We start from the raw sequence: 27826 nt of genomic DNA, 5'->3' as shown, positions 1-27826 counted from the left end.
ATGTGGCATGTCTGTTTTATTTCCCTGAGAAGGCAGGAATTCTGTGTGGTGGAGAATTTCTAGAAAGAAAGAATATTTCAAGCTAGCAGTCTAGTAAGAGCCAGTCCATGTCCGGCTTACTCTGAATGAGTGCTTGATTTCGTGTAAAGCTTCTGAACCACAGTAATACGTGTGGGATTTTTAAAAAAGTTTTTAATTTACTGAGCAAGTAGGGTCTATAATAAGGAGCCTTGCATAATTCTATAATGCGTTATGATATATTTTGCCTTGAAATAATGGTGAAACTACAGATGTGTCAGAGCATATAGTGTGCTGAAGTGTTCAGTAGAAGCCTTAATGAAAGAGAGAAAAGACTGGTCTCATGATAAGAAATCTTGTATAACTGTTTAATAATAATAATAGCTAAAGAGAAAATGCTGAACAGAGCAATGCATTTGAGACCAGTGAAGGCTGAATTTGCAGTCTTCCTGTTGATTTGAAGAAGCTTAAGAGAGAGATTTCACTTCTGACATAGAACTCATCACTTATCTGTCAAAAGAGGTGAATGAGCAATTCAGATGATTGGTTGGCCTAAAATTTGTTAGAATAAAATGATCATCATTCTCTCATCAGTATGTTTCAAAAAGCTGAACAGCAGATTCATCAGTAATGATTAAACGTTTAGATGCAGTTTTCTCACATTGCCTCTTTTTTTCCTCTTAGCCTTGCAGTTTTCAAGAGACTTAAGGGGGACAGAGGGAGTGACAGGGGGAGTGGGAGGATATGGAGAGAAACATCTGAGAGATATCGAATGCGTAGAACCTACAAAGCAAATGAAAAAAATTGAAGTTAGTTATTAGTTTTGTGTTAGTTGAAATTAGTAATTAGATTTGCTTTTTGTTTAGTATGGTGCATTGTTGTTAATTCTCATTAATCTGAAATTCTGTGCTCCCATGAACTTTTTCCAAAAAATGGGCAATTAGGAGGAATGTGAGAGTGACATTTTAAAGAGAAGCTGTACACTACTGAAGCTTTCTTTTTTTACAGAATATTACTGGGATATTTGCTAGAACATTGTGAAGATTGCCGTAAAACAAAAGCACTCATATAAACATAAATTAAGAAAGTCTTGCTGTGTTGCAGTAAACTTTCTTTGTTGTTTGTTAAGTTATTTGCCAGTTGGTAGATTTCAGTCAGGTGCAAATGATCGCTTTTCTTTCAATCTCTTGAGTATTTAAAGTAATTCTATCTAGTGGAATTTAGTTTACAAAGTGTTTTTCATCACTAATGACCATATACTTTTGTGTTAAATGGAAGTCTGGTAGCCTGGAAGTCTCGTAGTTAAAAACACTAGAGATACATGTCTAATTTTTGTCTTTGGCTTTAAGTGTGAATTTTCATACTCATGTGATTTGCATCTGAGAAGACAGAAGATGAGAAAGACCTAGGATTTCACTAGTGATCAATTTCCCGCTGTCTGTGGCAGAAGGGCAGACCTGAGGATTTCGCAGATCAACTTCTATGATTAAATAGCTTTCATTGTCGTATGATACATAAGGAAAAAGGTGCCGTATTTTTCAGAGGATGAATGGAACCCTGAGGAATTCGAGTTGCCAGACTTGTAAATAGGGAGATCAAAGGGATATTGTCTGAAAGGTTCTCAGCTGAGATCCTCTCCAGAACTTAGGAAGAATTAGATAACATGGTATGTGAGGAAATCTGTTCACCTGGCTAAGTAGCTGTTTAAAATTATAGGAAACAATAAGTCAAATAAAAGTTGTTTTTAACAGTGAAGAGATGGGATAGTCACCAACGGAAATGGGGATTTGTGCTGGGAGGTGTTCAAGTTATTCATCAATGGCTATTAATAAAGATCTCTTTCCCTCCTTCCTCTTCAGCCACAGGATATTGTGCATGCTAAAAGTTTACAAGAGTCAAAAATTTTACATGAGTTAAAAAATTCAGTGAGGAAAAAAACAATCAAAAGAGTTTAAACACACACACAGAGGTCCCACCCTGCCCCAGCTAAGTAACTTTCGAGTAACTGGAGGGCATAATAACGTCTTAGGAAAAGAATCACTATACACTCATCCTATTTTTACATTTTTTTTCACATATATGTTGTTGGTCACTCTTGGAGATAAGGGCTAGATGGCCAGTTGGTCTGACCTAGTATGCCTGAGCAGTCTAATTCAAATTACAGGAAGCATAATGCAAGCATTCATGCACTGATCTCACTTAAAGACTTCTAAGTTTCTTTAGCTGACTGATATTTAAATCCAATCCTATTTCTCTCTTCGTCTGGATCAACCAAGATCATTGAGGTATTATTTCAGAAGATATCAGTAGAGTTAATGTACACAGAAGCTCTTAATGAGCTCTTAATGCCTTTTGCTGTGAAGTAGGTGTAGTTAATTATATTTTAACTCATAAAATAATAAAACCAAAGCATGTATAGTTTAAGTAACTTGAATGATATCAAACACTATGGGAATAATAGAGCCAGGTATACAAAGACTCCCAGCATTCTGCTATAGCCAGTAAAATGACTCAGATCAAAATCCTTTTTCGGTAGAATCATTTGATCTTTTGTAACCTTTTTTAGCCTACAGAATACAGTCATTGATCAATACTGAATCATCTTAATGACTGCAATGCAAAACTTCATTGTAGGCTGCAAACAAATCCACATCCTCTACCAAAAAAGGTGGGAGTGGAACAGATAACCAGAAGTGACTGTTACTGAAAAGGTTTGTGGCGTAACATAAAGAATAATTTTTGTAAGACTTTGAACATCTATTTTATGCAATTCCGCGTGTCAGATGGTCATTATACTGAGTTTTATAGTCAACTCTGATCATGTTAAATTTGAATCATTAATTATACAAAAGGAATAATTGGAGGAGTCCTTTAGTTTCCATGCTATACGATCATCGTCCAAGACAAGTAAAGTTGCCTGCCAAGTGCTGCACTAGTGCAAATCAAGCCTGTCTTCTTTTCAGTCAGAGGAAGGGCATGAAAAGGTAAAGGATATATATATCCTCCTATTAGGCTACAGCCTTGTGATGTTGTTATATGTGTTTCTCCTTCATAGCTTGCTACCTGTCAGAGAAAAGAAAGAGTACCATATTTAATAAACTCTGGCTCTGCCATCATACACTATGATATCAATATGCAAACAATGCCATAATTTCTAGGTATTTGCACTACGCTAAACATAAATGGAAGAAAACAAATAGAGAAAGATGCCAGCATATTGTGTGGCAGTGCATGTTACTGTATCTACCAAATTTGAATTCATTGTACATAACAGTAGAAATATAATGATGTTCTGCAGACACTGCTTACTGGCATTTCAAAGTAGTACATGTTAAATAGGGAAGTCAGATGTAATACATACTGTATATTAACACTTACAAACATTTATACTAATACTCCTGCATTTTCTTTTTGTGATTGCTTTAAATTCTGTTCTCTTTTTAAATAGCAGTTCATGAAAAGAATTAAGCATAAACAATGTGAAGCATTTTTTTATATATATATGTTCTTTCTACTCCTACCTGAAGCCCCAAGAGTTTTTCTACCAGAATTGTAACTGATCAAGCTATATTTTCAGAATTCTGTTCTGTGCCATTATTTTTCTGTGTGATGCTTTCGTTTTGATTGCTGTAAAGCAGGTAAGAAACTCTCAAAATAGTATGAGATTATGAAACTCAACTATACAATATGAAGCATTCTCAAAATTCATAACTATCTTTGATATTGAGTGCGACACATTTATTCTGTATCACATTAGGCCATTCCAGTTTAGAGCCTCCTTAAAAGACTTTATTCTAGACATCACTTATTTTGAAAAGCTTTTCATCAGAATACATTTATTGTTGGATTCCATATTGTAGGTCAGAAAATATGATCAAATAGCAAAAAGTTTATTCATTAAGCTCTTCAGACTAAGATTGGGCTTGAGGACTCAGGGCCTATGAAGATCCATTTAAAAAGGAGAATATATTTTTAGTAGGCAACATAGTTGGTTAATCAAACAAAAATCTAGCAGGAAAAAAAAATGAGGGATACTAGATTTCAAAGAGACTGAATTTAGATGGTGTATTGCTTATGTAAAAAAACAGTAAAGGCTTTTTGTTACAGGGACATGTGTCTAGGAGTTTTGACATATTCCTGCACAAATAATTTTATAATTCAACAATACTGTACATTATCATAGTTTCAGTATTGATTTTTGCATATGCAATTTGATAGTGTCACACAAGATTTTTTTCAGAGATAATATATACATTATTAAGTATATACTATTTTATAAGTTTATTTGCTTTTGTAAATATGTAATTTATGTGGGATATAGTGTTTCTGGTGTGTAAGTTATATTGTTTACATAAATGCTTATGATGTTTACATTTATTCATTTGAAGTCCTATGTTTGAACTTAATTGAAAACTGATTTAAAATATGGAGTAGATAAGGTTTTGCACTCAAATTGACATGATGAAATACTGAGAACTAACTAAAATATATTTTTCACACTCCAGTAAGATTTCAAAAGCCCATTAACTAGGCAATCTAATATGGTAGTAGTAGTTTGGAATTTTACTCAGTTATTCTAGAAAATGTCGAATGTAAATGAAGCATTTGTTTCAAATGACAGCAAAATCTGCTGTTATATATGTTTTAATGTATACTTATCATATCGGTGTATTTAACAGGGTATTCTAAATATTACATACTGTCGTGGTTTAACCTGGCAGCAGCCAAATACCACGACAGTCCTTTTTTGGCGCCCAACGTGGGGCGCCAAAAAGGACTGTCGTGGTTTAACCTGGCAGGCAGCCAAATACCACGCAGCCGCTCACTCACTCCCCCCACCCCCAGCGGGACGGGAAGAGAATCGGGAGGGTAAGAGTGAGAAAAACTCGTGGGTTGAGATAAAGACAGTTTAATAGAACAGGGAAAAAAAGGGAAAATAATAATGATAATGATAAAATATACAAAATGAGTGATGCACAATGCAATTGCTCACCACCCGCGCTGACTGATAACCAAGTAGCGATCGGTACTTCCTGGATCACGCCTACCCTTCATATACTGAGCATGACGTCACATGGTATGGAATACCCCATTGGCCAGCTGGGCTGGCTGTCCCTCCCACCTTGTGTACCTAGCTCAGTCAGTAGGCACGGGAGCTGTCCTTGGACTAGGAGGGCACTTAGCAACAACTGAAAACATCAGTGTGTTATCAACATTCTCCTCGTACTAAATCCAAAACACAGCACTAGGAAGAAATTTAACCCTATCCCAGCCGAAACCAGGACACATACCAATCCATATTATTGCATACAGTATCACCAATAGGGTATAAGAAATCTATGACATATTTGGTTATTTGTTATATGTAAATAACTTACGGTGTTTCTGCATTGAGTGCAGTTAGTTCTTACTGTATCATCATGTTCTGTGGTATTTGATATTACTTTAAAGCCTCAGGTCTTGGGGCAAATAACTTTACGAAAACTGTAGCTTTCATTATTAAAAACTTGCTAGCTTTCAGGGGTGTCTGAAAAGCTTGGTAGTGTGTGCTCAGAAAGTTAGCAGTTGAGTTATTAGAGCCTGATGTAAGGTTTTTGAATGACTGGAACAAGAAATCTGTTGAATGTAATTTTATCCTGACTACCTCAGCTGAATTAGTGCCGCCTAAGTAACATGGCCATGGATGTTTGAAAGTTTTATTTTAATTGTGATTTCAAACTGATGTATTTTTATTCAGGTGTGGTTTATGTTCATTTCAGCAGGTATTATATTCATGTTAAAAACTGGGTTACTTGAAGTTATTCAGTGTACTGTGTTTCTGCAATCTTCTGAAGTAACTTCCAGTTTTATGATCCAGGAACTATGTTATCGAATGCATTAATTCAGTTAGTACTTGATGCTTCTATACTGGAGTTAAATGTGCATGTAGGGAAATTTTTGTATGAGAGTAGCAAAAATCTTGTCAAATGAGTTCAATTTTCAAACCTGAGTCCCTAATGATGCTTTTTAAAATCCAGTACTGAAAGGAATGCTCAGAAAACTGATTATAGGTGTTTAGTACGATCAGGATTCAAGAATTTAACCAACATGTTTGAAAATTGGGCTCAAACTTATACTCCTCTATGTTGCTATGCGCTTGGGGTAAGGTTAAAAGCAAAAAAAGAAATTAAACATAACTCATTTTTCATGCTAGAAGTAGTAGGTTTTGCTCATCTGAAGTTCTAAAATTGTCAATCAAATGAGTGGGAAATAACCATGCATTTCTAAAAATAACTATGTAATTGTGAGAGGAAAAGGTAGTCATTTGGTATGAGACAATTTACAGATTTCAAGTCAAGAAATAAATAAATAAATAATATTGATAATAAATACTTTTCTGTTCTTCTATTTCAGACGTAGCTTTTGGCTTACATAAACTCAAAGTGTATCCCAAATAATGATAAGCTAAAGTCTCCTCATAGTTTTCCAGAGAATACAGAAAAAAGAGAGAAGGTTGTCAAGATCTGTAAAATATAGCATTAGGAAGAGAGGTTTGTTGTCGGAACTGTTTAAAGGGGATTAAATTTCACTTCTCCTGTATACTCCAAAGAGTACTTTCAGCCTTTTCATCTGGTGTACTAAGCCTTTAAGCCCAAGTCACTTTAAGCTGACTACAGTGTTACATGACTATTAACTTGAATATCTGATTCCAGAATATGTGTATTGCCAGAAGTTAATTTTCTATTTCTTTATTGTCAGTTGAAGACTGGATAGCTGATGTTGATTAAGGAAAAACAGTTAAGTCAGTTCTCTTCAAAAGGATTTATCTTCTTTTTGTCCTGAAATGGGGCCTAAAGAAACATATATCTAAGGTGTTGTAGAGTTAGAAAAAAAAAAGAAATCAGTTTTGGCTTGGAAATCTTTTTTAAGCAGAGTAAATTGTCTCCAGAATGCTTGTAGGTGAGAAACAGCAGCAAGAAGTAACTTGCATAGTATAGATTAAATTTAAACTGCTTAATCAACATGGATGCCATGACCTGTTTTCACATTGGTTTAAAAGACCAAAAAAAAAGAACATAGGTGACAGTACAGTGCTGGGAACCCTTTGGATTAATATTTTTTTAATGAAATATTTTTTTAAAATTCTAGAATAATATCTGTAGATTTGTAGAACAAACACAATTCATCATCACATGGTGTTAATAAACCTTACAGTAACTTGCATCAGAAGGGCAAAGTTAATTATGACTCGAACCCCAACATACGCATGACAGATCAAATATTAAGTTTCTGTGATTGATTATTGCAAAATAGTGTAGTGTGGTTTATTTTTAATTAACTGTGCTTGACTTGCATTTTCTTTACTGTGGCATTCTAGCAAAGACAGAGTTGTCACATAGAGCTCACATCTATTGATAACAGAGGAGGTTTTGTCTAAGTAAAAAGTAGAATACATATTGCTAGTACATTTTTTTAAAACAAAGGAAGACCCTAGCAGTTGGTTTGCTTTTTTCAAATATCAATGAAGACTAGTGAATGAAAATATATCGGATTTTATTTTAAGCGAATTTTAAAGTAAATTTACCAGATGAAGTACCAGCAAATGAACCTTGAAGAACAGTATCATAGACATGTATAGTTTTTATTTTACATGTTGCAGTAAACTCCCCACTTGTGTATTCCGCACATCTCAGGAAACAAAGCCAGGAAACAAACTGTTAGAAATACATCTGTGGGAGGATAATAGCCTGAGAGTTAGAGAGCAAAATGATCTGGGGAATATTTTAATTTTGGTCTGTGACAGTTGGGATATGGACATTGAAGGAATTCTGGCTCAAAGATGCCTTTAAACACAGGTCTGCCGTGAGGGTGATGCAGTACTCTGGACGTTAAGAGAACCTCCCTGAAGTCTAGGATGACACAGTGGTTATTGTCAGACAATTGCTAGCATGTAAGTTAGAGCAGTTTAAGACATTTTCACTTTTCTCAGATAGAAGTTATGACCTTTCAGATGAGACGAATGTTAATACAGTATATTATAATGCAAACGAAATATTTTAAAGGTATCAGCAGCTCCCTGTAGTTAGTTGTTTTGTTTCCATTGCCACAAACTGCAGGAGTTACTATGGTTAGTGTGTCCCACACTGAGGGACAGAGGGAATGACAATAATTCTCAGCAAAGGAAAGTTAATTTTTTTAAGCTGTTTTAACACAGGCATTTACTTTTCTCTGGCTTTATCCTGTGCTACAGTCTCAACTGGCATAGCAATACTGGCAAGTCCCTTATATATTGGCAGGTTTTGGAATTTTTCTGCCTTTGTATTTACACCATTTCCTCAGTTGATATCAGCTAAGCCAACAAAAGCCATCGTCTGCTGGCATAAGTTCACAAGTATATCACCAAAGGCTCTGCTGGCAAAATCATTAGTAATGGAGAGGTCTAACTTTTCCCATCTGATTTAGCGTAAGGGATTTTCTTCAGAAGAATAGTGTAATACAAACCAGGTATAATTTTGTGAATGTTATTGAAAGATTGACCTGGGTGAAGGATTAGGGGAGAAAAACCTATAAAGCTTAAGACAAATTTCCTTATCATAGAATTATGTAAATCCTACTCTTTTAAAATATTTTTTTATGTTGTATTCTGGCAGCATTTATTGGGTGAATTGAATGATCTTTTAACTCAAGGAGCAGAGATCTCTTTTGGGATTCCAGCTTTGAATCCCACTGCTAAAATGGTACTAAGAAAATAATGTAGTATTTCATGTTTTAATCTCTGGTTCCTCTTCAGTATCTTTTTTTTTTTCCTTTGTTTTTACTTTTTTTTTTAATGTATGAGGAATTTATATCTGCGTCCTGTAGATTTCTTGGCTGGATGAACAAGTTTAACTTTTTCTTTTTCTTTTTATCTTTTAACAGGCAAAAAAATAATCAGTCTGAATATTCAGTCAATTACAACTTACAAGACAATTTCTAATGTTATTGGATATTTAAAAGGAACTGTATTTCGTGGTAAGTAGTCCTTTATCATTTGTATCAATTATTTGTTTCATGATGGCTGAAAGTCATAGCTGGGATCAGGATTCTATTTTGCCAGATAATGCACTAATACAGATCAAGGAGAGCAGCGCCTTGGTTGTCATTTTGTGATTTGATTTATGACAAAACAGAACATAAGAGTTACACAGAGAATGAGTTCAAGGGGATATTACAGTTAATAAGCATATTTTTACACAACAAACAGGAATTACATGTAGACCGTAGAGAGTATTAGTATTTTATACCAAGTAACTATGGGGGTGATTTTAATTTTACGGTATACTGTATTGCATGATTTGAATTAATATGCAAACTGTCTGTACAACTTTAGAAAAGGTTTTGATTTTTTTTTCTAATGTTAGCAGAATTTTGAGGTAAATAAAATTCTATGCTTCAAGTCCAGAACATCCCTACATAATTCAGGCATCTCACTGAAACCAAGGTGTAGGGCAGCGTGATCTCTGGCTTAGTTAAGAATCTAATATCAAATGTGATTATAGTGTACAAAAATCTGTGACTAAATTCTTAATCACACTTGCTGCAGCCTTATTTTGTGTTACAATCATGCCTTAAGCTAGTTTTATACAAGTCTATGAATAATAATTACAGTTCTGTATGTCTAAGAATTAAACAATAAGATTCTAAGTGCAACTGTGACATAAACCACAAACCCCTTCCTACTTTGATGCTGTGTGTACATAATATGATAATCAGGACATCATAGGAATTAAGATCATTTGGAGTTTATTTTGTCTGCAAGTGAATTTGCCTAAAAGTTGAAGGGTTTCTGCAACATGAATGAACACTGTTGCTGGCTACTTACATAGTGCAAAGAGCTGTAGACCTAGTCCAATTCCTAATGTACAGATGGCATCATCATCAAAACATCATCACATTTTTCTTGATTAATACTCTTTTATTAGGTTCAGAATAAAGGTTGCAAATTTATCTACAGTCCCTTAGGAGGCAGGCCAGTCATTTCATATTTTAAGTGATGGAATGAAGAAGGTGGAGAAGATTTAAGTTCATTCCTGTTAGTGAAATAATGACTCGGTTTTGTGTGTGCTGAATGCTGTACTTTGCACCAGAATAGTTTTTTTTTTTTTTAAAACAACATAGAAAACAATCAGCACAGCGAATTTAATTTCAATAAAGGATTTAATTTCCTTCAAGAATTTGAAGTTAGTACTCCACTATTACTAATGTTTTGCAATAGCTGTCACGGAATTTGAAAGGTAGAAACTGCCATGTTTAGACATACTGTCTACTGAATTGTGAAACAGAAGGAAGACAAATAATAAGAAGCATGCATCAGTTTCTGTTTAATAAATTCTTTATCTTCTCAATACCTGAATCTTTCATCTTATTATTGCATTCTTAATAAGAAGCTACTTTTTAAAGGTATGTCAATATATGCTTAACTTTAAGAATTTAAGGATATATAATCAAGTGAAGTCAATAGCACTATCCAGATGCCAACAGTTTGTCCTGTAAATGTCTTGCTGAACATGGGCCATAGCAACTGGCTTCTAATGTAGGCACAAGTTAAGCATGTAATGCACCATGGATAACATTTTGTACAGAATCAGTGTTAAATCTTCATTTGTTTCTCTACTCTTCCTGGTTGATACTATAGCCATGTCCACTCAACTGATTTGAATACATGATGTTTTCATGGCATTGATTCTCTGTCATTTTGATGGGGTATTGCTAGTTTCATACACCTGAAATATTCACCTTTATGTTCCCAGCAATGCAGAAAGAAAGCCAAATCTATCTTTAATGCTTAATGACAGACCAGAGCATCACCAACGGTGGATTTTTTTTTTTTTCTTAAAGGCCTCCTAACACATATACAAACACATCTATGTAACGGTGATCTTATTTGACATTGTTAAATATAAGCATCTGAAATCCAACCAAAATTTTAAAAGAAAAAGGAACAGAGGATATATGATAGTTGGTAGGGTTTTAAAACCTGAAAAACATAACACTGATTTTGTAGCTCTATTGGACATGGCTGAAAATGGGATGTGTAACAACAGAAGACAGTATAAAGTCAGTCTTTTTTAATGGTAAGTCCCTGTTGTCCAGCCCATCACTGCCCTGAACACTGTTCCATCTTATCACTTTCAAAAGTATCTGATGGATATTTTTTCTCTATCTCTAGTCCTTTCTTTCTCTTTTTTCTTGCCATGTGATCTCTTTCTCTACATGCTTCAGCAAATGATTATGAGAAAGGACAGCTGCTGCCTCTGTAAGCATGACCATCCTTTCTCCTATGCTTTTCCTATAGTCATTTGCTTCAGAGTATTGCCTCTATACAAGAGGGAGAGATGTGCAAAGATGAAGAATTTCAAAGGAGGCACCAGCTTTTATGTTTTACCCCTGTTCATTCAGCTGGCATCTCCTACAGTAAGTTGCTGCTTGTAGCTTTCTTCTCCATCAAAATGTCCTATGCTATTTTACGTAAGGTCTCTTTCCACTCCCCTTCACATATGCTGTTCACAGACTGAACAGAGATTATAACACGGGGCAAGCATTGATCCTGTCTGATCACCCTGTGTTAGTGGCACTTCCTCTAACGACCTAGAAGCTTGTAAGGCTATTCATTTCTGTTCCCAATTCCTAACATTGAGTTGAAGATCCTATGATTTTTCACGGTCAGTGCAACCTATAATTAAACGTCTCCTGATGCAGCACACAAGTTGCAAAATTTTGTTAATTTAGATTGCATTTTGTTACGTTAAATTATTATGTACACTTGAATTTACATTTTGCATATCTGCTTTTAGAAAGAAATTTTCATTTACATACGTATACACCCCTCAAGCAGTTGCTTGAAAATGTTGTGTTATAGGTACATAACAGATTCCCCGTTTGTAAAGCAATTTTGATTCCTTATAAAACAACATTGCCATGTATTTTGTTGAACAAAACTGGTAAAAGTCCAGTTTGATAGAGAATGGTTTTAAAATCAACGTATGTTGGTGTTCAGTTAAAATTGTTTCTAGGCAGCAAAAAATACTGAGTAGATATTTAATTTTATAAGCAATACAAAACGTGGGCATTTTACCACCTATGCGTTGCTACATTCCAGTGTACTGACAACAGTGAAGAATTAATCCCCTTGGATAAAGAATGAATACTGTCAGAAAACCAAAACTTTTTTGCACTTTTTAGAACCCAAATGACACCCAGAGATTGGTGTGGATCTGGCATCACTTCATAACTATTCTTCTGTTTTCTATCGTATCCTGAAATATGGAAAGAACACCTTTAAAAGTCTAGATCTGGACCAGAAAGAGACTTTACTAAATATTAGAACACAACTCTTAAGCAATTTTCAAAGAGGCTTCTGTTGTGAATTTAGCTCACACAGAAGGTCTAACAGTTTAAGTGATTCAGTATAACTCTGCTTAGACTTCTTGACACGCATCAGTCACACTAGTCGTTCATGTTGTTTCATACCACATCATTCTTTTGGAATAAAATAAGGTTCTTTACACTTGTAAGTCAGTACTTAGATTATATATTATGCCTCGAGAGATGAAGATTTCATTTAATTTCTCTGAAAAAAAATTGTGGTTTTTTTTCTGGATAACTATAGGCATGTTCTTTATTTCAGGTTGCAACTTCTTGCTTTTCATTTTATAAAATACTTTCTTCCAGTATCATCAAAGTTGCTAGGTCTGACTTACCGTTTCTGTATCATTCATTATCTCTATTCCTCTGTCATGTCTTCTCTCTAAACCTGCAGTCCAGGTCTTTTCAGTATCTCCTTACATGGAAGTCTAAGTCCTGATATTTAACCGTTCTGGTTACCAGCTTCTCAACTGCTGTTTCTGCAATGTCTTTTTTGAGATAGGGTGATGAGCTGAACACGGTCTTCCAGGTGAGGGAGTACTAATACTTTGTGTATTTTCTTTATGTTTTTCATTGTACTACCACACCTTTTGTTTTCTTTTGTGGGCACTAATATGTATTGAAGGTAGAGTTTCCTGCTTATTCATCTGTGGTTTTTCATAACACTCTAATGTGAGCATGGAACTTTATTAGATTATCTATATGACGAAATCCTGGCTGTAAAAACGGTATATATCAGATTTATAAGAAGAGAGAGTAATAAGCAAACAAGGAAGGCAAGGGCACAGGGATTAAATTAGGAAAGTATATACATATATTTATTTACTAGTTTATTTTTAAGTAGTATTCACAGTTTTATGTATTTATATTGTATGATTGTCTTGCACATGATCATATAAATTTTTGTTGACAGCATTGTGTTGTATTAATGACATTACAGACTACTAATACAGTTAATATTTTAGTTTTTTTAAATTCTTTTAATGCTAGTGTCCAGATGAACTAAGATTCTCTTGTCTGTCTTTTTTTTCACATTTCAGACAGATACGTTGTCATTGGTAGTCATCACAATGGTTTGAATACTTACAGTGGACAAGAATGGACCAGTAGCACTGCTATCATCACAGCATTTATACAAGCCTTGATGTTGAAGGTTAAGAGAGGCTGGAGACCTGACCGGACCATTGTTTTCTGCTCATGGGGAGGAACATCATTTGGGAACATTGGTTCATATGAATGGGCAGAGGTAAAATAATTTTAGAAGGACTCATTGTGATAATGATTACTTTTGTTGAGAGCATGAAAACAATATGAAATTACCACATATTCACATAGAAATTATGGTTTATTAACTGGTCTGTGATGTCTGTCTATGTACATTCAGGTACTCCATAGCAAATGCAGTGAAAACATCTATAGAGGCAGTTCCTCTGGAACAGAGCGTGTGTGATAATGAGATGGCAAGTTGTTTCCGTAGCTGTGAAGGCTACATATACAGCACCTTTGTGAGCTGATTCTCCTCCCTGATTCAGCAGAGGACTGAAAAAGAGGGCATTGTCAGAGTTTGGGGGAGGGGGAGAAAACCTGAAAAAAGACCTAGGCCCGGGAATAGCTTAGAGGGCTTTTTCTCCTTCTTGGGGGTTCAACAGTTACTAATTTTTAATTGATAGACTTAGTGTGGGGAGAACTGAATCAAGAGCACATTGAATGAAAAGAAGAGAACCCTACTATGGTTTACATTAATTACATACACATTTCAGTGTCTCCGTGGCTAGTGCTGATTCACTTTCCACATATTTGTCCTAAGGAGTTAGATACAATCTGACACAGACAATTCCTTGGGCTCTTACTTTCAACAGAATAGAAATCAGCTTATTGAAAGAAAATACCTCATCAGAGTATTGTTGATCACATATGATTACAGTGGACTTCAGTTGATAAATTAAAGGAATAGCTAGCAGAGAGGTTCATGGCTGCTAAATTAAAACAGTAGATAAAATGAAGAGTTAATTGCTTTTTATCATGCATGAGAAGTGGCTATCTCTCCTTGAAGTTTCATACTTCCAACATGATTATTCTTCAAAAACAAGAGGGGGTGAAAAAATCAAATTGAAAAGATCCAGGCTGGAAGCAAAATGTGTTTAGTTCCACTTCAAGTCAGCTTTACATCAGATGCAATTGTGTTATACCCCTTCTGTTCAATATAAAGAGCCACTTCATGCAAAGAGTAACTCATTACTGAGAAGGCAAAGGGGATCTTTCTTTCAAAAGAGATAATAATTGAAACAGTTTGTACATACTATTTTTATAGTCTAAAAAATAATAAAATGAAAATACTGGGAAAGTTATGCAATTCAAATCTGAATTGGGTCTCTAAAAATTTGAGTACATTTAACTGTTGATAATGATTGCTTTTGAAGTTTGTCTTCTGTCAGGCATAAGTTTAAAAGGCCCTCAGGTTGTTTCACAGTATGTAATGTTTTCATTTTTGGCCTTACAAGTATAGTCATTTTTAATTCCTCCCAGGCCTCTTTGCATTTTATTGAGATGATGTGTGAAATGGAATTAAAACTTCTGCTATATAGAGAAATTACGCTAAGATGTCCTTTGAAGTTCTTAACAGCATACTGTAAGTAGTAGTAGTTAAGTAATACTTAGCGAATCACAGAGGACAAAAATGTAGGGTGCAGTTTTGCCCTAGAAGGAACTGAAAGAACAAAACAAGTCTTAATTATAATGATGCATAGTAATAACCATTGCTCTGCTTGTGTTGTAGGATCTCAAGAGAGTTCTTCAAAGAAACGTTGTGGCTTACGTTAGCCTCCATAATCCGGTCAGAGGCAACTCAACTTTACACCCTGTTGCATCCCCTTCTCTTCAGCAACTGGCAGCAGAGGTTAGAAATAAAATATTTTCTTTCACATGTGGTTTATGAGGTTATGTGGTTAATCCCCTTGATGCTGGTTGGTTTTAGATAATATAGGTGGAGGTTGTTTTATTTAAGCATTTTAACCTCACAAATACACATGAACTGTTTTTACTAAGTAAGCAGGTTAAATTTTATTAAAAAAATTACAAAGTGTGTTAAGAGGTTGAAAAGGATCACTTATTTCAAGAGCTCATTGTACCAAGTCTCACCATACTTGCATGCACTACAGCTTTTTCACCTTTTAGCAGCTTTAAAGTAACATCTTTTTTATTCTTTAGCACAAAGCACTTTTTTCTCTTCCTAATCTGATCTTTCCAGACTGTTTCTCAATTTGCATTTAAACCTGTATATTTACCAGATGTAACGTGACACACAGGAAGAGTATTACTCTTACTATAATAAATACTGTCTAAAGTAAGTATGTCAGGTTCAATGCTCAGCTACGCCTTTGTAACTAGTCTACACTCAGAATATTCTCTAGTTATGCTGGTGTAAGTGCACGTAGGCTTTAAACTAATGACCTTATTGCCGTTTCTGAGGTTGCTGAATTTATTAATATTTAAAATAAATTGAAAATAATATAAGGTACATACTAAATGATAAAAACAGTTTAAAGTGGTGTGCCTGAAATGGTGTTCAATTTGACTTTCATAAAGTATGATTTTTGGATGTTTTTTGCATAGATTAGATTTTTAGATGTTTTTTCATTACGTTATTCTGATGTTTCTTTGACTTGCCTCCGAAGCATTTGGTACTAAACACTGTTCAAAGTAACATCTTGAATTAAATGGAGTTTAAGACTGATCTTGCTTGGCAATTGTTGTCCAACTAAGTTAGTAAAATGATACCAATCAAATTGCTTCTTAGCAATATTTTAACCACTTCTCCTGTCCGGTGATTTAGGTGGTAATTTCCTCATGGAAAGGATCTGGTTTATTCTGTGTAAGTATTGTGAAAAATGCAATACCAAATCATTTCTTTTCAGAGAAAAAAAGGCTTTTATTTGTGGAAAATTATTTATCATGTTATATATATGACTCTACAGGTGTTATGGATATGTCAATTAAAACTTTATTATAAGTTTTAGCTACTGTATTTGCAAAAAATACTATTTTGATAGGTTGCTAGCCTTTTGCTAACCTATTGGTGTTTGCAGTCCTATCTCCATGAAAACAGGTATTTGCCATTTAGAGGAATATTACATTAGGTCCTTGAGCTATTTGTTTTTTTCTCATTTTGTTTCTTTGACTTCACAATATGATCCATGGCAGTGATCTGAGAACTGTAAACTGTCTGGAGCTGTGCAGCAGACACTTTCTTTATTATCTTTTTATCTCTCATATTAAGATTTGATTCTTTTATTCTAATAAACGCCATATTAGTAGGACTGTTATAGTCATGCCCTCTGTTTTGGAGAGAAAGCAAAGGAAATCTCGTTTTCACTTCTGCTTTATTTCTGAGGTGCATTTGAGTGTGATGTTGTAATATTTTGTAATTCTTGTTGTAATAGCAATTGTATCCCATCCAGTAGTATGGACACAGCCTCACAGCCTCTCTTAGCAGTAAAACATGATTAGAACTTCATTTTTTTTCTTCCAGTAAACACCCTCAATCTCACCTCTGATTCTTTAATAGCTAAGGCTTTATTAGTGAGATTGTATCCATTCTGCATGTTTACCCTGAAGCCCCATTTAAAAAGAAAAGGACAAAATGCATGAGAGGTAATCTGTATACTTTTTTTGTTTGTAGGATAATATTATTTGTAATTAATGCAACTGTCATACAGTTTGTGACATTAAAAAGATTTGTAGAAATTATCGTTTCCAAATGCTGGCTAGATTTCTGCATTCATGTCAAGTATATTGACAGTCATGGACAGCCCAGCACAGATATTCATTTATTGCCATGGGTACTCTCAATTTGCCATGTGTCTAGAAGATTTTCCCTGGAAGACTGATCTACTTATAAAGAATATTGATATTACTTCCAGCATTTGCCAAGAAAACAATGTAATTGCAGATTATCTCAAAATTATGATAGTGCAAAAGGGGGAAGGTGTGTCTCTTGGGAGCTTATCTCATCTTGAAGAAATTGTGAGTCCATTCACTTGAGATTCTTGTTAATAGGTGCCGGTTGCACAGTGCTTAGAAAGTGCTTAGAAAGTCCAGTGAAAGACAAGGATCATTTTAATTTGGAAGAGTAATTCTCTGAAATTAGGTTTGTTAGAACAGAAAAGAAGGTGAAACAGGAATTTAGAATTAATAATATCCATCCATTTTAAAATGAAAAGAGAAAATAGCCAGTCTTGTTTAGTTAGGTAGAAACTTTCCGTAATTTATGGATACATGGAAGATACCACAGTGTACCTTTGGATTCAATGGTAAAACTCATACTTCCATTTTTAGACCTCACAACAAAAGACACCGGCTTGCATTATTTTTTTCTATTCCTAAACAGTGTTGCAACGCTGCTTTGAGGAGGGGGAGACTAAGATCCACTCACCATTTGCACTAAGGACAGAGTTAGGTTTTGTTCAATACTCACTGTTGTGCTAAAATTGTGGGCACTCCATCTCAATAAAACAGAGGAAGAATGTTTTCCTAGGGACAATTAATGCTTGTTACAAATGCCTACAAAGGTTAAGTGTTAGAATTCTAGGGAAAACAATTAAAACCTATAGTTTGTCCTGTGAAAGAAAACTCGAGTGAAAATCACACTAAATGCTGGGCACTCCATGAATGCTTCAAGGACCATAGTTTAAAGAGAACTGTGGAAAATGGCAAATTAAGATAGGCAAATGCATGCCAACAGTGTTTACTTTCTGTGCTGAAATATGTGGCTTTTCTAAAATAAAATTTTGGACACTTGCTAATGACTGCAGCTTCCAAAACTTTTTTTTCTTAATTTCTGGAAACTATAGGAAAAGTAGGGAAGAAATTTTAGCTGAAATGTAGTCTCTGTCAATATTCTAGACTTACCAATAAAAAGAAGAATCACAAACCTGATGAGTTGTCTACTATGTGAGATCTGGTGGTCAGAGAATAGGATAAGTGCTTGGCTAATTAACAGAGACCATGACTTCTTAAAGATGTTTTATGTAAAGGGATTACATCTTTATTTTAGTTGCAGGTTTCAAAAGGGAGCTACATAAGCAGTCTGCAAATAATACTTTTATGTGCCTGTCAGTGGGATTCAGTGGGATTCTGGTTGAAACACCAAATTACATGAAGAAGCTAATTTAAATATTTGGATTAATTAAGCAAAGAGGAATTCAAACAATTCTGAGACCTTGACAATTTAATTCAAATCTTTTTTATACAACTATGCTAATTAGTGTCCACATTAACAAGAGGGAAATACTGCCAAGTTATATTTTTGGAATATTTAAGGAAAATGATTGTAATTCGCTTGCTCAGTTAGTGAATCACCATTTGTTGGCAGAGTGTCATTGGTAAATTGGGTTTGTTTGATGCTGGCATTCATTCTCTGTAAATAAGACCATTAATGAATTTTTCTATAATTAACATTTCACAAGTAAAAAAGTTATTATGAAACATAAATTAATTGCTGTTTTCTTTTAACTGATTGTATGACCACTGCTGATCAGACTCCAGGTCTGCTGTTATTGCTGAACCCAAGAAAACTTACCGCTCCTTTCTCCTAAGGAAAAGAGTCATTTAAAGCTATCGAAGAATGAGTTGAGCACTTTCTGTATCAGAAATTAAAAATGAATGTACCAAGTATTGTTCCATTCTGTTTATCAGTATTTGTTTCTATTAATGGAGTAAATGGCATAAAACATCTCTACATTTAAAGGTGGTGTTATTGACAGAAAACTATTTTTTCTTTTTGAAGTAGAACTGAAGATAAACTTCTGTATAGATGCTTGTTACTGTTACTATTTCTTGATTTTTTTAAAAAAAGTCTTACATTAATTGATTGATTACATTGATTCTTTTCTTCTAACTTCTATGTATTTTCTCATTTATTTTGTTTTACCTTCAGCATTTAATAATGATCTCCAGGCTTCATATATCAGTAGGTTGTAAAGAAGAAAAAAACATTAAAATATTAGTTGAGTTAGCTGTTGTATGCCATATAACAGAAGATTACAGCTTCGCCATGAATTTTCAGTCTTTACCTATTATTGCTTTTAGTGTTATAATTGATTGCTGGTGTTGCTTTTTATATTTGTGTTGAAAACCAAAAAAATCTCTGGAGAATCAGAACCTTATGCCGTGAACTCCTATCTCAGGAATTCATAACTACGTTAAAAGGATGCTGTTAATATAGACAGTACTTCATTGTCAGCTCTATTAAATTCATTAAGATGTTGCTTCTCCAGTGTAAAAAGCAAAGTTTCATTTAATGGTGGATTGATTTTGGCGTTGCAGCAGGTACTTTGCATCTGCTAACAATGCTTTTATTTTGATAAAATGTTGGTTTGTCCACTGTCGCGTATTTTTTCACTCTTCCTCCAAATTAAAATATTTTAATAGATAAATGCTGATTCATACAGTGGGTGAACATTTAAACCTACTCATACATTTTGATGTTATGGGAATACTGTTGCTGTTAACCATGGGGGGAAAAAAGTTTGTTAGCAAAGAAGAATGCAAGTGAACTAGTTTTTATGCTGTGATCTTATTGGACATCTGCCAAAAGTCCATTCTTTCTAATGAATCAAGCTTTCTGCTTCCGTGTCCTTCCCTATCTTTATGAAATTAAGGTATTACGTTCTTCTGCTAAAAGCATAAATTATATATAATTTCAGCAGGGTTTTTTTGTTTTGAAATGTAAATGTCAACTTTGATAGCCATTGTAGATAAAATTGAAGAAATCTGGACATTTTATTACCTTTAAATGTAGTGCCTGGACTAAGGGAGATTTCAGTAATTCCTTACTTGCTGTAGAATGGGATTTTGGTTCTAGGCTTCTATTGTCTGATCTAATTAAAACTGTCTAATGTAATAAGCTGTACTATGTGATGGAATTGTTTTTTCCTTCCAGAGACTTTATCCAGACTACAGTATTAGAAAAGTTGACTTCAGTTCTGTCTAAATACTCCCCTGCTTAATTTCATCTAATTGCTCCTAGTTATTTCCCTTCAGAACTGCCTTTTTCGTGATGATAGAAAGACATTTTCATAGTGATAGAAAACCTTTCATGTAGAGAGTTTAAGAGTAAAATTCTATTCTCATGAAAGATGATGGATTGACAGCTCTGGATATTTTAAATTTTCTACATAACCACAAATCAATGAAAAGATTATCTCACTGTTTTTTCTAGTCATTATTAGCTATGTTGTTGAATGAAGTTGACAATAGCTATAAGCTATACAACACAAATAGCACATGGAAGAGAAATGCAGGTGCAAAAATGAAGTGTATGGTAAAATAACCAGAAAAAAAAAAAGCATCGTTAAACCAGAATCTACAAGACATTAGTATGAAATGAAATGAGAATTAAGACTATGTTATGTCATTCTCCTAGAGAAGCTGGCGGCTCACGGCCTAGACAGGTACACTCTTCGCTGGGTAAAAAACTGACTGGACGGCCGAGCCCAGAGAGTTGTGGTCAATGGAGTTAAATCCAGTTGGCGGCCGGTCACGAGCGGTGTTCCCCAGGGCTCAGTACTGGGGCCGGTCCTGTTCAATATCTTTATCAACGATCTGGACGAGGGGATCGAGTGCTCCCTCAGTAAGTTTGCAGACGACACCAAGCTGGTGTTGATCTGCTCGAGGGTAGGAAGGCTCTGCAGAGGGACCTGGACAGGCTGGATCGATGGGCCGAGGCCAACTGTATGAGGTTCAACAAGGCCAAGTGCCGGGTCCTGCACTTCGGCCACAACAACCCCAGGCAACGCTACAGGCTTGGGGAAGAGTGGCTGGAAAGCTGCCCAGAGGAAAAGGACCTGGGGGTGCTGATTGACAGCCGGCTGAACATGAGCCGGCAGTGTGCCCAGGTGGCCAAGAAGGCCAGCGGCATCCTGGCCTGTATCAGAAATAGTGAGGCCAGCGGAGCGGGGAGGTGATCGTGCCCCTGTACTCGGCACTGGTGAGGCCGCACCTCGAATACTGTGTTCAGTTTTGGGCCCCTCACTACAAGAAGGACATGGAGGTGCTGGAGCGTGTCCAGAGGAGGGCAACGAAGCTGGTGAAGGGCCTGGAGCACAAGTCTTATGAGGAGCGGCTGAGGGAACTGGGGTTGTTTAGCCTGGAGAAGAGGAGGCTGAGGGGAGACCTCATCGCGCTCTACAACTACGTGAAAGGAGGTTGTAGCGAGGTGGGTGTTGGTCTCTTCTGCCAAGTAACAAGCGATAGGACGAGAGGAAATGGCCTCAAGTTGTGCCAAGGGAGGTTTAGGCTGGACATTAGGAGAAATTTCTTTACTGAAGGAGTGGTCAGGCCTTGGAACAGGCTGCCCAGGGAAGTGGTGGAGTCACCATCCCTGGAAGTATTTAAAAGACGTGTAGATGAGGCCCTTAGGGACATGGTGTAGTGGGCATGGTGGTGTTGGGTTGATGGTTGGACTCAATGATCTTAGAGGTCTTTTCCAACCTTAATAATTCTATGATTCTGTGATTACGGCCACATGTTCCTTACTTTTGCATGTGACAGACAATCAAAATTTTGTGCAGTGCAACACACTTTCTAGCTTGCAGATCAATGTGGAAAAAAATGCATCTGAATAATGAAAAGCAGACCATTTATTTGTCATATAATAAAAAAAGTGAAATATTTTAAGTAACGTGATAGCTACTCAACCTGGTCGGAAGTATTAGATACCAATTTTTTTGGTAGTAAGATATGGCCTTTCTAAGTGTGCTAACCTCATATTCTGAGAATGGGAAGCTTTAAAGTGCTCTTTCACACACCATTACTCAGTCTATCTCAGTATGTCTTCTAGTTGTGATTATTCTTTAGACGAGCATGAAGATGTTTATTTTATGAAGTGCTGTGACTTTAAATGATTTACCGGTATTTTCTGTTGTAAAATTTTATGCTATTTAATATGGTCCTAACCAGGTCACATATTGAAAACTCCGAGGAATGGGAAGAACAATAGATTTGTAGAAACCTGGGAAAGTTTGGGGTTTTTTTTTGTTGAGCTATTTCTCCCAGGAAGAGTAAAAATATATCTGTAGAATACTAAGGCAGTAGCTGACGTAAAAGCATTGACCTGAGCCCCACTGGGAAATGGGTGTAGTAAACAGCATGGAATTCCTACTCATGCTGATAGATTTTGAGGTTGGAAGTTCTCTTCCAGTATGGGCCCTTGTCATGCATGCATAGAGGACTCGATGTGTGTTTTAGCATTCAGATTCACCTGCACGTCCTGCAGGATCTGTCAGAAATGCTCAGCAAATCTAGTGGCAATGCATGTGTCAGTTTAGTGACCATGACTTCTGAACTCATAGTAAGCTGTCTTCCTTTAGTGCTTGATCGTTCACTTGTACATTAGGTGGAATTATATTTCAAATAGACTTAGTAACAAAGTTATAGTTTGAATGGTTTAGAGATCGCCTTAAAATTATGGTGATTGCTATGTTTTAGTTACATGCCTGTCTTTTAGTACCCAAGGGTGTTTACGTCTTAACCTTGTACATTTGTCACCCAAAGCGTTCCTTTAATTTCAGTGTTGGTGCAATTACATTTCTTATATGTGAAAACAAAAAAAAATTATTCTTTTAAGGCTATTAATTTCTGTATCTATTCTATAGGCAGAACTATATAGTAAATACCCAAGTTTGGGAAGAAAAAAAAGCCAAAACCAAAAGGCAAACACCTGATGAGTTCATTGTCAGTCATCCAAAGGAAAAAAAATACTCTTGAAGTTAAGTTTAGGCATCTTTGTTGGCAAGAACTTAGTAAAAGCCTTCGATGAATTGTTCAGATCCAAAAGTTTGAGATGGCTAAACTATGCATGCAAAATAAAAAGGGAATGGTATATAGTGATTGAAAATTGTGGAAGAACTGGGGAAAAACATTCCATATCCATTTAAAGCTCTCATAGCTTGAATAATCACAAACATCAACTTGAACCATTTTAGGGGTTCCCTGTTCATTCATTTTTCACGCCTTATTCATCTGTTCACTTCACCACCAGAATATTCTGGTGGTGGTGTCTTGTCCAATGTGAAAAACTAAACAGGGCTAGAACGGAGGTTATCAGGACACTTCATAAACTGGAAATTTGAATTACCAGGAAATTTCAAAAGTAATTTGAAGCCAAAAATCTCTGTGTCTTCCAAATTATTGATGAAGTTTTAATCAGTAATATAGTTGAAATGCATTTTCGTTTAATGAGTCAAAGAAGCATAATTCCCATAGTATTACTACTCCTGTCTTTAGGTGCACACAGAATGTGACTTCACTGAATACAACAGGGAAAGGTTTTCCAGCTGGTAATCTGTGATATCAGGACAAAATAAATACAGGAAACAGTTTTCTTGAAGTTTCTGCAAAAAACTTTCTTTTGGCAGGTAGAAGGTCATACAGTTCAAACCTCTGTCTCTTGACAGAGCCTTGAAGGTCATTTCAAAACCTCTTTTGTAGCCATATATTTGAAGACTTTAATGCTTAGGCTCTCTTTCAAGAAGAGCCTTCTAACATTTAGGAGAGATGCTAACTTCTCAACTTGGTATCGTGTCTCTCTCTTCTTGATTAGATGCCTTAGTGTATAATTACTTGAAGAAGGCTGAATGTTCTACCTCCAATAGGAAATTTGGCATTAGAAGAAGGGAATCCCCTAAAAACAAACAAGAAAAAAAAATCAAGTTGGAAACTAGCTTCCTCTCAGTTTTAACATGTTCATCTTTTTCTCTAAAGTGAGAATGATCACATTTAATTTTAATTGTAAAGATTTTAAAAAGGCTGCAGATCAGGTTCTAATTTATTGCTATTGATTTTTTTTCCATAGGCTTTTGAGCTCTCCTAGATAATTGTTGCAGTCTGTGTCTGAATGGAGAAGAAAAACAATATTTATTATTAAGATTAATAAACAACTCATGGGTTTGTATGGGTAGAGATTTAGATGGGTCTTCCTGCTGTTTCGTATGTTACCAATGTCTGTGTCGGTCAAGGAGGGGATTTGCTACATTCTGGCTAACCAGAATTTTCAAGATCACCTACTAATTTTGGTTAATGCAAACTGGAGTCCAAAAATATGTCCAAACATTTGTGGAAAAGTTATCCTTAGTTTATCCATATTTTCTACCAATCAATGGTATTTAAATTATTTAATAAATATCTGTTCTGAAATCTCAGTAGTACTCAAATAGCTTTTAAAGTTTCTGTCATGAAATGGACAAGTGTCAAATATAATTTTTAAAATCCTGTAAGCTTAGCACATTTTTATTTCATACTTTTGTCAAAAAATGAAGGAGGTTGAAATTCAGTAGAAAAGTAGTAATTTAGGCTACTAGGCAACATACAAAAATATTTAAAGTTGGTTTATTCTTTCAAGTTGGTACTAGGATGAGAGGAAAATTTGTTTAAGGTCATTTTAACCATGAAACGATAAAGCTGTAGTCTACCAAGTAATAACTTATGAACAAAAGAGAATATAATGTTATATAGAATAGGCTGCCATGGTAGCTAGTGTACATGAACTCCATAGTAGTATCGTGTTTTTAAATTTCTGTCTTTCATGCTAATTACAAAACATCTTATTTGATCTTAGATTCGTTATTTTTAAAAAAACTTTTTGTATGGTGTATTTTGTTGTTTGCATTTTGTTTGCTGCGTTTAGTCTGCTTATCAAGCTTTGTGTAATGATTAGATTTTTATTTAAGACAAGTAGTGGTAGTTATTTGCAGTTGTCACTCAAAATATTTAATTAACTCCAAACACTACAAAAGTATCATAAATCTTATTTACAAAATAACTTCAAGTAAGCTTGTAAAACAGTTGCCTGCACAGCTAAAATGGAACTGAATGTTCAGAATCAAGGGTGCTTTGGAACCAATTATATTGCAGTAGATACTTCTTTGGGGCTCTGGGGAATTGGGGGGAAAAATTACTTAAAATCTTTTTCTCCCTGTACATTAATGGATCATTTTTGTAAGCGAAACACAAAGATGTAGCTTGCTTGGTTTATTAGTTTTTTTCTATAAAGGAAATGAGAATTTTATTTTATAGATTCCAAACATAAGGTGTGATTAGGTAAAATGTACATACAAATGAATATGTATAGCACCTTTGATGATACAAAACCAAAACTGGTAAGGACTTCAAGCAATCACTGATCCAACTCCTCATCCTACTGCAAAAATAAGTCTCTCTGATGTGTTTCAGCTTCCAGTCTACAAGATTCTACAACATTCTCAGGTGATCTCTGCTTGTCTTCTATCACAGTAATATTTGGAATTTTTTTTCATCTATTGAAGTCATCACAGTTAAGGTTAATTTTTCTTTTCCCTTTCTTCCACTGGTGATCTTTATTCTTTTTTGCAACAACCTTTTTACATATTGAACAAAAGTTATCATTATACACAAAAGAAAATTATACGCTTCATACACTGAATATCAGCTTCAGAGAATTGATACATCTTCCTCGAAGTTAGTATGAAATTTGGTGTTTGAAATTAATTTATATGTCTCAGACAAGCTAGTGAAGTCTCTCTTAAATCCTGGTTTTGCCAAAGATTACCACTTGAGGTGTATTGCACTTAAATAATATTTTACAGTGAGCTAAAATGGCAGAAAAATATATGTAGAGTCAAAGTGGCTCTACAGAGAGTCTAATCAGAAAAAAATCAATAGAAATATGTAATTCACTCTTGTTTGTTGTATGCTTGTATTGCTGTTAAATCGGTATCCTGATTGGTTATCCAGTGGTTTAATGCCTCTTTAGAGCAAAGCATATTTGGAATATATGTTTGTAAACCAAAGTAGCTGTCTAGCGAGGGAACCTGGAACCAAAGGCATTTTAATAAACGGAGCTTAATTAATCTAAGAACAGCACGTCTCATCCAAATGCCTTCTCTCTTCATCTGAATTTCTTCTGTAAAACATTTTTTTTAATTCTCACTCCTGTGTAAATCTCAGTTTTCCTTAAATCTTTTAAAAAATATTAGTCCCTAGATGTTAGTTTCACAATTCTGGGGCATATCTCACTTATTCTGCAAAATGGCTTTGTGTTTGCATTTGTGGGTTTTTTCAATATCATTGTTGTGATAATGGAGAAAAGGTTGATGATGGAATTCTAGTTTCACTTGTATTTCTATAAAATGTTGTAACCCTAATGATTTAAGTATATTTTTCCTGATTTATGCTGTTATAAGACAGAAGAGAATTGGGTTGGGTCTTGATTTCTGATTTATTTCCCTGTAAGAATGATGGAGTTCTCTGCTTCAGCACTAAAAAGTATGGCTTGTATTCTCCGTGAAAAGAGCATTACATTTGTGTTGACAGAGCTACTGAAGGCATCTGATTCTGCTCATCAAAAACTGGTTGTCTTTAGTATCAACTAATCAAAGATAGACAGGTGGCACTAGTTATCTTGTGAGTGATGAAAGAAATCCATTGGTTTCAAGAGAGGAAAGACTAAAAGGACTATCATCTATACTTTATTAGAATTAATTGCAATGCTAATCATCTTTCTTTTTACCCTGCTTATGGGGTACCTACATGCTTGTTTTTAACTTCGTGTTTTTCTCCTGAGTTAGTCTTTCCTCCTACATATGAACAGTTGAGACAAAAGTCAGATAAGGTAGATGATGTGTGGGGGTATATGTGTTAACTTAAGAAAAACTATCACGGTGGAAACAAGTGTAATAGCATCTCTTTTAGAAGAGAGAAGAGTGGTACAGAGATCCTGAGTGGCAGGTAATCAAAACAAGCAATTTTTAAAATCATAGCAGGGCAGCCCAATTAGGTTTCTCTATCAGGCATTTTAAATGATTATGTACAGAATTGATGAGTTCAACGATTCTGGCAAGTGCATATGGCAGCTTGTATTTTTAGGTAATCAACTTAAATCCATACCACATTTTTTGCTACAAAGAAAATAATACGTGTTGCTCATTCTTGACCTTTGTATTGATAACATACATGTGTGTTCTGCTGTCTGGCACCACATAACACACTTCACTGTTTCTGCAGGTGTCAGGTAGGAGAATTATCCATATGAGCACTCGATTTCTTTTTTCCTTTTTTTTTTTTTTAAACAAGTCTCAAAATCTGGTTCTTACAAAATGAAACAGAATAATAGCATTATTGTTGTCTAAAAGGGTCAGGTTACATGAATGCAAGGACAGTACTTGTCCATGTAAGTTGATTTGTCTACACAGTGTTTGGGAATGTGGGGCAGAGTGTTTTACCGCTATATTGCCGTTGCTGTGGAATGAAAGAAGTTTGTCCTGAAGACAAAGGAAGAGATAAGGCTGTCTTAAGGCACAGATGAAGGTGGCAAGTGATTGAGGAGATTATGTTAGGGTGGCACTTTGCCAATGCTTCCCTTGGTGCAAGGGGGAGGTTAGTTGTTCTCCTG

At 35.2% G+C, this 27826-nt stretch overlaps 1 protein-coding gene across 1 annotated transcript in view; it reads left to right on the top strand.

Moving 5' to 3' along the window:
- Nucleotides 1–27826, top strand: part of NAALADL2 (N-acetylated alpha-linked acidic dipeptidase like 2) — a 296669-nt gene that overhangs the window by 150149 nt on the left and 118694 nt on the right. Inside the window, exons 7-9 of the mRNA XM_075157700.1 lie at nucleotides 8917–9009; nucleotides 13443–13648; nucleotides 15179–15298. Of these exons, the coding sequence (XP_075013801.1) occupies nucleotides 8917–9009; nucleotides 13443–13648; nucleotides 15179–15298 (419 nt within the window). The remainder of the gene's footprint in view (nucleotides 1–8916; nucleotides 9010–13442; nucleotides 13649–15178; nucleotides 15299–27826) is intronic.

This window comes from Calonectris borealis, chromosome 9 (assembly GCF_964195595.1).
Source record: "Calonectris borealis chromosome 9, bCalBor7.hap1.2, whole genome shotgun sequence".
NCBI lineage: Eukaryota > Metazoa > Chordata > Aves > Procellariiformes > Procellariidae > Calonectris > Calonectris borealis.
The sequence above is the reverse complement of the archived record's forward strand: the minus strand, read 5'-3'. Positions and strand labels throughout refer to the sequence as shown.